Raw genomic sequence first — 16,955 nt, forward strand, 5'->3', positions numbered from 1 at the left:
TGCCTGACAGCAATGTGATCATGGGATCTCTAATGCACAAGAGCCAGCAAAACAACTTCAGTAATAGACATTGCGAATTAAGAAGTTGGTTATCCAGTTTACTATGTTATTTGAGGCGAAGGGATACAATTTCTAGCATATACTGGGTGCTTGCGGGGAAAAAACACAAATTATACTGATTTAAGCTCCCAAGCTCTTAGCACTACAGAAATAGTGCCAGAATTGACCATTTTACAGAAACATTCAAACTCTTCTTCCTCAGAAACTTCCCTTGCTCAGGTCTTCCCTCTCCTACAATGTAACAGGCTTTCAAAACCTGAGTTTCACATCTAATCACCTATTTCTGAGCTGCTTGGTCTTGATTGACAGGCTGTCTTCCACCTTGATGGCTTCTCATATTGTGAAATTTGGCCTTTCACATAGGCTAATCTATAAACAATGCAGTACCTGAGCAATGTTGATCCACTTCTCAATGATTCTGGCTCTCTGCTGTGGCTTAAGCTGCAGGTCCTTCAATATGGTGCTGATGACACATTTTGTGAGGATGTTGAACTGGGTGATAGTGGCCCGGATGGTAGGTGCCAGGTGCTTGTTTTCCTTCTTGTCCCGCCGGGACCAGATGCACCCCAGGCAGTGGTGGGGGACTACTTTCTTGAATAATTCCTGATCAAAAATAAAAAAAGACAAATATTATAATGCTTCCAGTACCATGCACCATTCGAAAAAATAAGTAAAAACAAAAATTATCCATCTAAGGGTCAATTAGCCTTGTTATTTTGCAATACCATGGTTAAAGCTGAAAGACCAGGTGTATGATGAATATTGGGTGCTCCGTATAATGAGTGGCTGATCCAATACCACACATTTTGCACCACCACTCGAGACAAATTTCTACCCCAGAATGTGCACAGACAGACAGTGAAATCAAAGATTACTTTTGACATTATTTTGACTCTTCACAAACTGCAAATGCACAAATTAAAATGTTTGGTAATCAGTAACTATAATCATTAAATATTTTAAACAAAATTAAATACAAAAGAACACTGCATCCTTCATACATTTGGTAGACATAGTCTTCAAATGAAAACCAAGATCACTGTGAACAGAAGCCTTGGGAAAGGCCAAAAATAAGGCAAGAGGGAGCCACAGCAGATCCACCTTCAATGTAGAATACAGTCAATTAGATTCAAAAACACAATTAGAAAAAATGGATGATGAGTCAAAACAAAAAAGCAATATTAGGATGGGTGACCAAAAGCTTAGTTGAAGAGACAGGTTTTAAAGAGGGTCATAAAGGGGGAGAGGGAGGTGGAAAGGCAAAAAAAGTTGGAGGAAACTTGAGAATGGGGCATAGGCACTTGGACCAGAGTTAGAGAAATGGTGAGTTTAGGATGGGTTGAAAGAGCTTACAGGATTAGGAAGAGAGAAACTGAAGGAAATTATACACAAAGATGAGAAATTTAAACTGGAGGTGTTGGGCGACAGAGGGCTAGCATTGGTCAATGAGGACAGGTATGATAGGGGAATGAGACATGGTGCAGGATAGAATATAGAAAGCAGAGTTTTGCATTCCTGGAAGGCCAGGTAGGAGAGCTTTGTACCAATCAAATATGGAGATGACAAAGGCAAGGATGATGGTTTTTGTGGAAGATAGGCTGAAGAGTGAACAAAGGCAGGCAACATTAGAGGCGGAAGTAAATTCTCTTTGACGGGGTTGAAGAGGACGCTTAGACTGTGGACAGTTTGGTTCTGCCAGACGGTAGTTGGGGAGGGGTATGCAGTTTCAGGTGGATGCTGAAGAAAGACAATGCCTTCAATTTTCCCCACGTGCAATGGCAGGAAATTTGCAGTTCATGCACAACCGAATAATAAACTACCAGTCTAACAGCACAATGGCAGTGGAGGGGTCAAGAGGTGGTGGCAGAGAGGTAGAGTTAGGTGCTGTCAGCGTACATGTAGAAGCTAACCCCCCATGTCTGCAGATGATGTCTGCCAAGGGGCAGCATGTAGATGAGAAAATGGAGTGGGTTAAGGGTGATAAACCTGCAGGTACTTTGCTACCTGGATCCAGGGATGTTTGCAGAGGGGGGATAGCTGACCTTGGCTATAGGAACTCAATTTGTAGAATGCTTTTATATTAAAAACTCCTCTCTCCCAAAATCCTAGAAATCTGAGAAAACTTGCATAAAGTAGGAGTTTCAATTACACTACATTCCTAACTTAGATGCTAAAAGGCTTTGTTAAAAAGTTTTTCTAAAACCTTTATTTTATTTTGTAAAGATCATGGGTGGTAATTTTAACATCCTGCCCATCGGCAAACTGATGGGATTGGGTGAAAGGTTCGTTTTATACCCTGCCCAATTGTACTCTCCATTGAAATTTGTCAAATCAATCTCATCGCCATTTTATGGCACTCAAACTGACTGGTTGCATTTTGACATGTTATATTATTGTAATGCTAAGCTTGACAAGCTGGAATCAGGTTTCTGGAATCTGCAAATTTAAAAAAAATTGCACTGGCCCGTTCTTGTTTGTTATGATTCTTATCCCAGCTCTGAACACTGTGGATGTTATCCTATAATACTTGGCCATTGTGCAGAAGCCCAATACTGGATGTTGCAATAAGGGGTTTTCAGTCTTCTACCAAGCTACTTATTTCACATGACATTCATATTCAGAAAAACAAAAGGTTGTTGTTGAAGTTTTCACTGACAGACATTCCAATCTTGATGCTGAAGTCACATGTCAAACAACATGTTTTGAAGCCTTAGAACGTTGCATTGTGAAGTGAACTCAGTTATAACTCAGTGACTAATGGAGCACTATGTGAAGAGAGATCAGGATGCTTACTGCAGACTGAAACATCACAGTTAGAGTAATATGGCAACTGTCCCAACAAATTGGCCCCAAATTCTTCTTTACTCACAGCATCCATATACGTCAGCTGCTCTGCAACAATGTCTGATGAGAAGGAGAGGATATCCTGTTTTTCTTCAACTCCCTCTATCTCTACATCCCCTTCCTCTCCCAGGTTGAAAGTGATGTTTCCATGGTAACTATCTGTGCAAATTGAAAAAAGACATTTATTTTGTGCCCAAAGTTCACAGCACTTAACTAAAGCATCTAACAAAAGAACTAGCTCAAACTTGTGCGATTGGGAATTGTGCACTGCTTTAAAATGGTAATCAATTTTCTTACATCTGTATTTTTAAAAATGAAGATTTGGTAAAATTAATATTGTATAATATTGCAGTCAAAGCCACTTTATGAGAGCACTCACATGGCAAGAAAACAATTTTGTTTATTGATGTGTCCCCATTAAGCAGACATGATGGATGGAGGGGTAATCTGTGCCTGATAAGTCATCCAACTGATTTAACAGCTCTGGTTTCAAAATAACCTTGCAATACAGTAAGTCACAGAACATAAACCAAAGTACCACTGACAGCAACAGTTAAAAAGGAAATTACCCAGAATGTCACAATAAATGCTGATGAAATCAGACCATAATGTAACCTCAGGGGACGACGCACTACGCAGGATTTGCTCTTGCGTATTATATAATGGTAATTCCTTGAACTGGGGGTGGGGGTGGGGGGGGGCGGTTGGAGGAGAGGTAAACATTTCTTGGATTCCTTCCAGAAGTGCAGTCAAGCGTTGTATGGGCCTCTGCGATACGTGGACAGATTTAGGCTTTACAACAAATTGATTGGAAAATATGTATTTGGCACGAAACACAAAAAGCCTTTTTGAATCAACATCAGCACAGCACTCACTCTGCGATTTATTTCCAATCAACTTAACTGAAATGTAAATTCTTAAGTAATTGCAAAAATCCAAAAGGAAACCCAACTGAACTTCAAAAGCACTGGACAGAGTGGAAAATTCTCCGTAAACTCATGGGTATGCAGTGTGCATCCTGAATTAGTTTAGTTCAGATTAAAAACAAAGTTTCACACATCATGCCTATATGAACTCTTGGGCGCATAACTATACCATTCCGAAATGATTTTCATTCGTACAGACAAATCCAATTGGTAATTCTGCAATACTGGGATGTTTTTAACTAAAATTAGTACGAGTGGCTAAACTGGTGCTGTTGTAACCAAATGTGTAGCACGGTGATTTCCATTAGACAACACTGGTCTAAAAGATCACTGGCTAACCAAGTGGCAAAATGTCATTGTACCAATTTGATTAATTCCATCACAATCCATTGCTTAATTAAACCATCTTATCTTTCATAGTGACTAAAATACTCAATACCTTTGAGTTACCATTGAGCCATGGAATTAATAATTTAACTGGCAATCAAGCTATTTATAAAGAAGTTTCACTTTGAAACACAGAAATTACAACACAGAAGGCAGTAAGTTGGCCAAAGGTGTCTGTGCTGGTCCTTAACTCTCAACTGGATCCATCCACTGCAATCTCATTTCCCTGGCCTGCCCAGATCCTGTTATATTGTTCAAATGATTATCGAATTTCCTCTTAAATGACATTACTTGAGGTAAAGCATTCCACGCTGTAATAACTCGTCAATTAAAAAACTCTAACTGCTTCATTTGCTCTTCTACAATAGTTTAATTGTTACATCAATAGCTGACTAGAAGGGATTTCCAATGCAGCAAGGAAAACAGATGCTCTTTTGAAGGAATGGGATTTGGAGTAAAAGTAGTTCTGGCTCTTACGTTACTCTACCTGCATGGCGTAATATAATTCTTCAGCGATGAATTTAAAATAAGCTCCAAAATTGCAAGTGCAGTCATCATCAAAAAAATGGGCACATATCCACCATCAGCCGTCCCCCATCCCCGCACCCCCCAGTCCCAGCCTCCACCTCCCTAACTTTTTTAATTAAAACAACCTTTTTCATTGCTATACAAAGTTTAATCTTACTGTCCAGCTCTTGTTCTGTCAATTCTTGCTTCTGAAACTGCTGGAGGAGGTTCTGGGCCCGTTTTTCCAGATCAGAGCCTGGCATTGTCTGCCTCAGGTAGGAGAGAACCTTCTGGAGGCACGTGTAATTCGGAACTTCGCAAAAGTCTTCGGAGCACTGGTCCAGCCAGGCGCGCAGAATTGAGGCTATTGCACTGCAAATATACATGCAACACAGAATCAGTAACTGTTTGTCAGGGTAAGCAAAAATGTTTAGAAATAAAATTCTAATTGATAATTTGGTAACTTCTAATGCTGTAATTTTAAACTCAATAGATTAAGGCCATTTATTTTTAATTTATTCTTGGGATATGGGTGTCATTAGCAAGGCCAGTATTTATTTCCTATCCCTAGTTGCTCTGAGAAGGTGGTGCCGAGCTACCTTTTTGAACCGCTGCAGTCCATGTTGTGAAGATACTCCACCACATCAGGTAACAAGCTCCAGAATTTTGACCCAATGACAATGAAGGAATGCCAGTATATGTCCAAGTCAGGATGACGTTTGACTTGGGTGGGGACCTGGAAGTGGTGGTGTTCAAGTTTTTGTCTTTGGAGGTTGCATAGATGAGTCTCAGTTCATATAAAATTATTTTGCATGCATTAGAAGATACTTATACAAGCAGGTCTTGGTGTTTGGATTTGGCTTTCTCCACCAGTAAACACACTTCTGCCTTAAAAAAAAAAGACTTTTACAAATCTTCAGAATCACAAAATTCAAACCAAGCAAATAAAAAATATAAATATAAAGATGACTTGGTTGCTTGGGCTCTGAGGGCTCGATCACCAAGGCTTGGACACCCCCAGGGGACAGTCAGGTCTAGTAAAGGATATTTAACGAGATGCTCCAATATTGCCAGCTTGCCACTCCCTAACCTGCAGCTCCCTGTTTAGTACTGGTGACCACGTAGTTTAATTGGTCGTCATAAAAAAATTAGGAGAGATCAGTTGTACAGTGAAGCCATTACAACACTGAAATAGCACCTTTAACATAGTAAAACATCCCATGACACTTCACAGCAGATTAATCACACAAAAACGGATACCAAGCCAAAGGAAGAGATATTAGGATAGGTGACCAAAAGCTTGGCTAGAGAATCATTTTTCTTGAGCTTCTTGAGAGAGGTGGAGATATTTAGGAGGAGAGAATGATACTGCTTATGGCCTGGACAGCTGAAGACAGTACCAATGGGAGAAAGGAGGTGGGAAATGAACAGGCCAGAGATTGGTGGAACACAGAGTTTCAAGAGAGATGTGGAGCTTCAGGGGATTACAGAGCTAGGAAGGGGCGAGGCTATGAAACGATTTGAACACAATAGTGAGAATTATTCATAAAAAATCAAATTGAGGCATTGGTGGACCAGGAGACAATGTAGGTCAGTGAACAGAGGGGTGATGGGACTTGATGCAAATTAAGATATGGACAGATTTCTAGATGAGATGAAGTTTGTGGAGGGGGCGTGTTACAGGAACTTTATATTTTGCCAAGAATAAGCTCCAAAAGTGAAATACTCTTTACACAATTAACAATTTATTTGCAACAATTGAGACTCAGTGAGACAGTGCTGTTCTAGTAACTTGGTTTTACTTGGATGTTTCCTTTCTACAGATCCGTACCACTTAGCACATCTTACTGGGTACAGGTGAACACGCATTTTAAAACTGCACATATAACACATCTATTTTTATTGCACAGCAACTCCATATCCTGTGGAGCATCATACACAGACATGGGCTCTACTGAGACTAACCGATTCTGTTCCTATTAGACTAGCAGGCAGGGTGTGTCGCCAGGGTCGGGGGGTCCGTGGGTGGAGTAGCAGTAGTCTGCAGTGCCGAATGCAGTAAAAGACTGGTGCTGTTCAAAGAAAAAGATGCCTCATATTTGTAGAACTATATTGCACTGGAGGGACTGTCTTTACACCATCTGAATTCAGTGCAGCAGCATTCCAGACATTTGGCAGATTAAATCCAGGGATAAAAGTTCTTTTGCATCAGTTCCAAAACCTTGATGGCCCACATTTTTAAGGATGCTGAATCATACTGGCTATCAAAATATACAGATTATGAAATGAAGTACTGTAATTCTTGCAAACATCAGTAGTTTGCATTTCAGTAAAGACAGCTGCATTACCAAAAGTTTGGTCAAAGATGTAGGTTTTAACGAGTGTCTTAAAAAAGGAGACCGAGGCTGAGAGTTGCAATTCCAGAGCTTCGGGCCTAGACAGCTGCAGGTACCACTGCCAATGCAAGGACAAAGAAAACTGCACAAGAGGGCAGAATTGGAGGAACACAGAAATCCCAGTATTGCGCTCAAGGAGTTTGCAGAGATAGAAGGGCAAGGTCATGGAATTTAAAAAGACATTTTGGAGGTGGTGGTGGGGGTGGTGGGGTTTGTTACCTTTGCTAAAGAAAGCAGTATCTCTATGTTGAAACACACTGGAAACATGACCCGTAGAAGCAGCCAGGGTTCATTTGCTATGCTAAGAAAACCTCTCTTCCTTAACCATTTTAGCACTGCTTAGGAGGACACATTACATAGACTTGAATAAACACTCAACCATTAACCCTCCAGAAAAAGTTTAGAAAGAAAATTCAAAAGATCACCACTATGAGACGTACCCCATTAACAGCATCCCCAAGTGGGAATAAGTTACTGAGTTGAAGAGGCTCTACCCCGCTGACTCACTCGCGCTCTATTTGGATTTAGATTAAACAAAGAGAATAGTGACATCACTGAAATTCTGTGCACTGATTGGTCAGTGGGTGGCACCTGTTATTGCCTGGGATGACTGATTGATTGGAGCAAAAAAGAGGTTCCTTTTAAATTAAAGCTGTAGGATAGCTACCGGCAAATTTTTAGTATTTACTGGCTATACTAGTGCTGTTTGCATGGAGTGAGGCTGCAAGTTAAATGTGGGTATTTTCATTAACTGGGGGCGGTGGAAGGTGCTCTTTGGTTTTTTCTTTCTCAGCCTCAAAAGTTACAGGGGATAAAAGTGGATTGTAAATAGCTGGTAAGTTATTACACTAGCAAGTTTTTTTTTCTCATTGTAAAAGTAATGGAGAGGCAGCTTGCCCAAGCGGAATGTACCTCCTGTGCAATGTGGGAAGTCGTGGAAGTGCCACGTGACCTAGGTGAACATGTCTGCAGAAAGTGTCTCCGGTTGCAGAAGCTTGAGCGGCGGCTGGAGTCACTGTGGCGCATCCGCGAGGTGGAGGACTATGTGGATGGCACGTTTCAGGAGGTAGTCAAGCCGGTGCCTAGGCGAGCACAGTGGGGGGGGACTGGGTGGCTGCCGGATGGACAAAGAAGTCAGGGCAGGTCGTGCAGGAGTCTCCAGAGGACATCCCACTTTCTAACCGGTACTCAGTTCTGAGTACCGATGAGAGAGTTCCTCTGGAGAATGCACCGAGAGTCATGACCGGAATGTCATCGCTGACTCAGCTGTGCTGGGACGGGAAAAAAGGGACAAGAGGGCAATAGTGGTAGGGTATTCTGTGGTTAGAGGAACAGATGGCGTTTCTGTGGTCGCAGACATGATTCCAGGATGGTATGTTGCCTCCCTGGTGCAAGGGTCTTGAATATCACTGAGCGGCTACAAAGTACTCTGGAGGGTGAGGGTGCACAGCCGGAGGTCGTGGTCCACGTTGGTACCAATGGCATAGATAGAAAGAGGGATGAGGTCCTGCAAAAAGAATTTAGCGAGCTAGGCAGCAGATTAAAAAGTAGGACCTCAAAAGGTTGTAATCTCTGGGTTTCTTCCGGTGCCACGGGCTAGTGAGGAGGCGAGAGCAGATGAAGGCATGGTTGGGGAGATGGTGCAGGAGGGAGGGCTTTAGTTTCTTGGATCACTGGGCCTGTTTCTGGCAAAGGTGGGATTTGTATAAGATGGGCGGATTGCATCTGAACCAGAACGGGACCAGCATCCTTGCTGGGAGGTTTGCTAGTGCTGTTGGGGGCGGGGATTTTAACTAATCTGGCAGGAGGATGGGATACAGAGTGGAAGCACAGTAGGGGGTGATTTACAATCAAATATAAATGCGAAGCTAAGTCAGCCCAGAGGACAGAGTAAATGTAGACCTGTTAAGGCTCAGGCAAATAATGCAAGACTGGATTGTATCTATTTTAATGCAAGGAGTCTTACTAGTAAGGCAGATGAATTGAGGGTGTTGATTAACACATGGGAATATATTATTGCTATCACTGAGACATAGTTGAGAGGAGGACAGGACTGGCAGCTTAATATCCCAGGGAATAGAATCTTCGGACGTGATAGGGGAGGGGGTAAAAGAGGTGGCACTGCACTGTTGATTAAAAGAGACAATTACTGTAGTAAGGAGATGATTTCTTAGAAGGTTCCTCTAATGAGGCCATATGGGTAGAACTTAAAAACAAAAAAGGGGGCTATTACCTTGCTAGGAGTGTACTATAGGCCTCCAAACAGTCAGGCAGTGGTAGAGGAGCAGATATGTAGGCAAATCTCAGAGGTGCAATAATAATAGGGTAATAATTGTAGGGGATTTCAACTTCCCCTATATTAGAGGGGATAGTATTCGTGCAAAAAGGTTAAAAGGGGATGGAATTCTTGGTGCATTCAGGAGAGCTTTTTGAAAAAGCACGTACAGTCCTGCAAGAGGAGGGGTGGTACTGGACTTAATTCTAGGGAATGAAGCCAGACAAGTGGTAGAAGTGTCAGTGGGGGAGCATTTCGGGGATAGTGACCATTTAAGGTAGTTATGGAAAAGGACATATAGGGACCGGAAATGAGTACTGAATTGGGAAAAGGCAGATTTCAATATGACAAAACAGGATCTGGCCAAAGTGAACTGGGAGCAACTTCTTATAGGAAAGTTTACATCAGACCAGTGGGAGTCATTTAGAAGGGAAATTGTGAGGGTTCAGGTGCAGCATGTTCCTCTAAAGGTGAAGAGTAGGACCAACAGGTCAAGGGAACCCTTGATGTCAAGGGATATAGAGGATTGGATAAAGGAAAAAAAAAGGATGCGTATGGCAGATTCAGAGTGCTGAAAACAGCAGAGGCCCTGGAGGAGTATAGAAAGTATAGGAGAGTACTTAAAAAAGTAATTAGGGGAGCGAAGAGGGGACATGAAAAAAAAAATCACTAGCAGACAAGACAAAGGAAAATCCCAAGGTGTTTTAGAAGTATGTTAGGGGCAAGAGGATAACCAGGGAAAAGGAGGGCCTATTAGGGATCAAAGAGGCAATGTGTGTGGGCAGCTGGAGGACATTGGTGAAGTTTTGAACAATTACTTTTCATCTGTGTTCACTATGGAGATGGAAGATGTAGGTGTAGTGATCAGGGAAGGGGACTGTGATATACTTGAACGAATTAGCATTGAAAAGGAGTAATTATTAGCTGTATTAGCAGGCTTAAAAGGTGGATAAATCTCCAAGCCCAGATGAGATGTATCCCAGGCTGCTATGTGAGGCAAGGGAGGAGATAGCAGGAGATCTGATACAAATTTTCAGATCCTCTCTGGCCACAGGAGAGGGACCAGAGGATTGGACGACAGCGAATGTAGTACCATTATTCCAGAAGGTAGCAGGGATAAATCAGGTCATTACAGGCCGGTGAGTCTAACATCAGTGGTAGGGAAATTATTGGAAAAAATTCTGAGACACAGGATTAATCTCCACTTGGACAGGAAGGGATTAAATCAGGGATAGTCAGCATGGCTTTGTCAGGGGGAGATCGTGTCTAACAAAATTGATTGAATTTTTCGAGGAGGTGACTAGAGGTGTGGATGAGGGTGGCGCAGTTGATGTAGTCTACATGGACTTCAGTAAGGCTTTTGATAAGGTCCCACATGGGAGATTGGTTAAGAAAGTAAAAGTCCATGGGATCCAGGGTAATTTGGCAAATTGGATTCAAAATTGGCATAGTGGAAGGAGGCAGAAGGTGATGGTAGAGGATTGTTTTTGCGATTGGAAGCCTGTGACCAGTGGTGTACCGCAGCGAACAGTGCTGGGACCCTTACTGTTTGTAGTGTACATTAATGATTTAGACGTGAATATAGGAGGTATGATCAGTAAGTTCGCAGACGACACGAAAATTGGTGGTGTCGTGAATAGTGAGGAGGAAAGCCTTAGATTACAGGATGATACAGATGGGCTGGTCAGATGGGCGGAGCAATGGCAAATGGAGTTTAATCCTGAGAAGTGAGACGTGATGCACTTTGGGAGGACCAACAAGGCAAGGGAATATACAATGGATGTTAGGACCCTAGGGAGTACAGAGGGTCAGACCGACCTTGGGGTACTTGTCCATAGATCACTGAAGGCAACAGCACAGGTAGATAAGCTGGTTAGGAAGGCATAGGTGATACTTGCCTTTATTGGTCGAGGCACAGAGGATAAGAGCCAGGACGTTATGATGGGGCTGTGTAAAATGCTAGTTAGGCCACAGCTGCAGTAGTGTGTACAGTTCTGGTCGCCACACTATAGGAAGGATGTAATTGCAGAGGAGAGGGTGCAGAGGAGATTCACCAGGACGTTGCCTGGGCTGGAGCACTTCAGCTATGAAGACAGACTGGATAGGCTAGGGCTGTTTTCCTTGGAGCAGAGAAGGCCGAGGGGGGACCTGATTGAGGTATACAAAATTATGAGGGGCATTGGTAGGATAAATAGGAAGAAACTTTTTCCCTTAGTGGAGGGGTCAATAACTAGGGGGCATAGATTTAAGGTAATGGGCAGGAAATTTAGAGCGGAGTTGAGGAAGAATTTTTCACCCAGAGGGTGTTTGGAATCTGGAACACACTGCCTGAAGGGGTGGTAGAGGCAGGAACACTCACGACATTCAAGAAGTATTTGGATGAGCACTTGAAACGCCATAGCATACAAGACTATGGGCCAAGTGTGGGGAAATGGGATTAGCTGGGACGGGTGCTTGACGGTCGGCGCAGGCGTGTTGGGCCGAAGGGCCTGTTTCTGTGCTGTAAAACTCTGACTCTATGACAATGCATAGAATTTAAATCAGTACTGTGCAGTCCAGAAAACTTGGCCCACTCTTCTGTAGTCCCACAGAAATAAAGTCTCATCTCCAATGCATGCATCAACAAAAGTATGTCCCCACTGAGTCATCTGAAATCTCTAATCAACTGCACTGTACTATATTATTTACTTTAATGATTCATTATCATTCCTTTCAGTTTCTGAAACCATCAATTCCTAAAGCCAACACTGAAAGTACTTGATGCCATGAATTCAGGAGTCAGCTGGCCAAGTTAGACTGAGACAGTGCAAAACATTCAATAGCAACACAGAGTCGGAGATCTACCATGGCCAGGATACCAGTAACAAGTCACACTCCAGATGTATGATTGCACTGGATGGTGATTTACTTTCTCCCCCCAAATCTTTACAGGCAGTTTGCAGGACATATAGTGTGGTTGAGGGGTGGGGTGGGGCATAAAGGAGAGGGGGAAGGTGTGGGGAGCCCATTTCTTTAATATTTCACCCTGACTGCATAGTCCAGCGGTGTCAATCTGAGGTTAAAAAAAATTCAAAACCTCGATATTGAAGGGCAAGCAATTCTTCAATGAAGGGTTTTGGATGCTTTGTGCTGATTCAATTCTTTTTTTTTTAAAACTCTGATCTCTGGGAATAATGCAAATATTAGAGAGGCAGTCAAGCAGCTTCTTTAATATGATTGCTATGGCCTGGAATGTTGTTTCCTGCACTGCAATGCACTTCACGAGAAAGAAGGTCCTACATAATCTTACAGGAACTGCCAGCTCTCCAGCAATTTCCTTTCACATTGTTGTATTCTGAAGGGAGCATAATACAGTCACACATCAGATCGAACTTACTTTCTGATTACTGCGCTCATTTCTGGTGAAATTGGATTTCCATCTTCCTCACAATTTGGACCGTCAATGTTTCCATACCTGCAATTGGTCATAAAGCACAAATTAAGTCATTTTCAAGAAGCACACGCATCTACAGTTGGCTATCAGCCATTAAAAAACCCCTAAAGATCAGTATTTTAAAACTTTGATTAACTGGTTTTGTTAAAGCTCTTCACTTTTACTTCTATTTAGCATTATCCAACATACAAATTTGAAATACTTATGTAAATACTGTGCAATGCTGTGTGCCTTTGCTGCATGCACCAGTTTGTTTAATGGTGCATAAATATTCATGAAAATGCATTTGTGGAAAGACTTGCGGGGACAAAGGAGCAGGGTGTCCATTTTCAGTATGGTTACATCAATTTTGGAATCATAGAACCATCCAGTAAAGGATGAGGCCATTTGGCCCGCCATACTTGTGTTGGCTCTTTGAAACTGCTATCCAATTAGCCCCAATCTTTCCCCATAGCCCTGCAATGTTTTCCTTTTCAAGCATATATCCATTTCCCTTTTGAAAATTATTGGACCTGCTTCCACCCATTCGAGATCACTAGCTCAGCCCTTTTAAAGAAAAATTCTCAACTCTAAAAAAAAAAATTTGATAATTGGCAAAAGAGCCCATCATAAGTAGTTCGGTGAGCACTTCTTCCCTGAATAAAGTTCAAACCTCTAAAGCCTGAGCATTTCAATTGAATGTTATCAGCTCAGTTGTGGTGAAAATTCTTGTGCGAATAGACACCCCAATTTACCACTCGAAGCACAAACTGGCAAACAATTCCACCAACATCCAGAGAACAGGAATGTAAAGGGATGGAAAAGGAGGACTTCCAAGATTATGCTTTATTCAGTTCTTTCCCAAACCATCAGATGAAGTTGTTTACCATGCCGAGCGTCTCCTTTATTGGGGAAGGGGTAGTTGAAAGGTGATGGAATTAAAAGGGGCTGGCAATAACTGACCTGCCTTGCTGCAAAGATACAACCTACCAGCTAGCCACAGGGCGATATCTAGAGGACTCATAGAACCATGCAGAATGCAAACATTGAATTTATGAGGCTGCAGGAAGGTGATGCAACAGAAAATATTTCCTCCCAAAAATCTAACACTTCACTCTTTGTATTAAATTTCATCTGCCACAAATCCACCCATTCCACCAGCCAGTCTATGCATCTTGAAGTACATCACTATCCTCAAGTTCACAACACTTCCAAGTTTCGTAACACGTGTCGGCGCAGGCGTGTTGGACCGAAGGGCCTGTTTCTGTGCTGTAAAACTCAATGACACTACGTACAAATTGTGAAATTGTTCTCTGCACACCCAAGTCAAGGTCATTAATATCGATCAAAAAAAGCAATGGTCCCAATGATCCCTGTGGAACCCCACTACACACCTTCTTCCAGTCCAAAAAACAACTGTTTCCTGTCACTCAACCAACTTCTAATCCATGCTGCCACTGTCCCTTTTATTCCATAGGCTTCAACTTTGCTGACAAATCTGTTATGTGGTGCATTGTCAAATGCCTTTTTGAAATGTACACCATACGAACAACATTACCCTCATCAAACCTCCGTTACCTCAGCAAAAAACTCAAGATAAACACCATTTGCCCTCAAACATGCGCTGGCTTTTTTTTTTTTTAATTCATCCACATTTGTCCAAGTGACTGTTAATTTTGCCCTAAATTTCAAAAAGCTTTCCCACCAGAGGTTAAACTGACTGGCCTGTAGTTGATGGGTTTATCCTTACACCTTTTTTAGATTAGAGATACAGCACTGAAACAGGCCCTTCGGCCCACCGAGTCTGTGCCGAACATCAACCACCCATTTATACTAATCCTACACTAATCCCATATTCCCAACAAACATCCCCACCTGTCCCTATATTTCCCTCCCACCTACCTATACTGGTGACAATTTATAATGGCCAATTTACCTATCAACCTGCAAGTCTTTTGGCTTGTGGGAGGAAACCGGAGCACCCGGAGAAAACCCACGCAGACACAGGGAGAACTTGCAAACTCCACACAGGCAGTACCCGGAATCGAACCCGGGTCCCTGCAGCTGTGAGGCTGCGGTGCTAACCACTGCGCCACTGTGCCGCCCTTTTTTTGAACAAAAGGAACAATGTCTGCAATTTTCTGGTCCTCTAGCATCATCCTGTACCCAAGGTTGATTGAAAGATTATGGCCAGTGCCTCCACAATTTCCACCCTGGTTTCCCTCAGCAAACTCAGATGAATCTGATCCAGTTCTGGTGACTTATAAACTTAAGTACAGCCAGCCCTTTCAATACCTCATCAATTTTTAGCCTATCCAATGTCTCAATTACCTCCTCTTTCACTATGACTTTGGCAGCATCTTCTTCCCTGCTAAAGAGAAATGCAAAGTTCTCATTTAGTACCTCAGCCATGCCCTCTGCCTCCATATGCAAATCTTTTGATTCCTAAATGGCCCCAATTCTTCCTTTTACCACCCTTTTACTATTTATATGCCTTTAGAAGATTTTTGAATTCCCTTTTATGTTGGCTACCAGTCTCTTCTCTTCTTTGCTGCTCTTATTTCTTTTGTCACTTCCCCTCTGAACTTTCTATATTCAGCTTGGCTCTCGCTTGTATTATCAACCAGACATCTGTCATACGCACCCTTTTTCTGATTCATCTTGCTCTCTATCCCTTTCGTCATCCAGGGAGCTCTGGCTTTGTTTGTCCTACCTTTCCCCCTCATGACAATGACCCTTCTTTGTATCTAAACCATCTCCTCTTTAAAAGCAGTCCACTATTCTGTTAGTTTTGCCAGCCAAACTTTGGTTCCAATTTACTTGGGCCAGATCCCTTCTCACCCATTCAATTTGGTCCACCTCGAATTAATCATTTTTACTCTGGGTTGCTCCTTGTCCTTTTCCAAAGTACCATAAGGTTTAGATTAGCTATGATCACTGTCTCCTAAATGTTTTCCTACTGACACTTAATCCACTTACCCACCTCATTCCCTAAAACCAGATTCAGCTATGTCTCCTACCTGGAAACATACTGATCTAGAAAATTCTCCTGAACACACTTCAGAAACTCTTCCCCACTCTGCCCTTTACATTATTACTATCACAGTCTATATTAGGATAATTGAAGTGCCCCATTATAATTATTCAATAGTTCTTGCAGCTCTCTGTAACCTTGTTGCAAATGTGTTCCTCTAGATCTTTGTCACTAGTTGGCAGCCTATAGAATACACCCAGTAGGGTAATGGTACCGCTAACAAAATAGATTCTGTCTCAACTCTTCTTGTACATCGTCTCTCTTCAGCATTGTAATATTCTCCTTAACGAATTCTGCCACCCATCCTCCTTTCTTTCCTTCTTTATAATATGGAAACAACTGAAAAGCATATGGCAGCCTCAATGGGCTGAAGGGTCTCCTTCCGTGTATTCTATAATCCCTTGAAGTCATAGCACATGGACAGGAGTTTTTACAAAATAGAACAATTGAACTATGGCCAATTTTTCCATCTCCATCCATGGAAGCTGAGGCTCAGCTTTCATGTCGATTCAAATCAATCAAGTACAGATTAGGGATCCAAACCCAAGGCCTTACTAGTCTTTACAATTCAATAAGTTATTGTGGGCAATCAGGGAGAGGGGGAAAAACCAAAAGACCCTTCAAGAAGAAAAAAAAAATGCAAAAATTGAAGTCTTATTTCATGAACAGTTACATAAAAACTGTGTTTTATCGTTGTGTAAAGACATTTGAGCCTAACCCAAACCTTCATAAAATCTAATTATGTCAATTACTTCCACGCTGTCTCATGGGTGTATTCCTCCTCTCCAAGTCCTAATCTAGACCAGTTTATGATGCTTCAGATCTAGTCTTGGTGTAGCTGCCTGACACCAAATTAAATTCAGAACCTAAAAGAGAACCATTTGAAGTTAAACCCAACTTTAATATTTGATACTTTGTATATTTGCCAGGATTTATTGGCAGAGGTGGTGGGGATGGGGGTGGTATAGAAAGGAGAAGGAATGAACCACTGCACTAGTACTGGGACTGAATCCCAAACTTAAGCCCCTACATTCAACTCTCTCAACCTCTTAGAGAATCTCAATCTCTTTACGACCAATGCCGATTCAACCCTCAACAGGGACACAACTCTCGA

The 16,955-nt window shown here is 42.2% G+C and overlaps 1 protein-coding gene across 6 annotated transcripts in view; it reads right to left on the reverse strand.

Annotated features, from left to right (window-relative positions):
- The window catches only part of rgl1 (ral guanine nucleotide dissociation stimulator-like 1), a 299,289-nt gene that overhangs the window by 37,255 nt on the left and 245,079 nt on the right, over positions 1-16,955 (reverse strand). For all 6 annotated transcript variants that reach the window (XM_068037816.1, XM_068037818.1, XM_068037817.1 and 3 more), the window contains exons 8-11: positions 12,772-12,849; positions 4,903-5,096; positions 2,930-3,063; positions 448-663 (exon numbers count right to left, since the gene is read on the reverse strand). In XM_068037816.1, coding sequence (XP_067893917.1) covers positions 448-663; positions 2,930-3,063; positions 4,903-5,096; positions 12,772-12,849 — 622 coding nt within the window. The remainder of the gene's footprint in view (positions 1-447; positions 664-2,929; positions 3,064-4,902; positions 5,097-12,771; positions 12,850-16,955) is intronic.

The sequence above is a fragment of the Heterodontus francisci genome, chromosome 8 (genome assembly GCF_036365525.1).
Source record: "Heterodontus francisci isolate sHetFra1 chromosome 8, sHetFra1.hap1, whole genome shotgun sequence".
In the NCBI taxonomy this organism is placed as follows: domain Eukaryota; kingdom Metazoa; phylum Chordata; class Chondrichthyes; order Heterodontiformes; family Heterodontidae; genus Heterodontus; species Heterodontus francisci.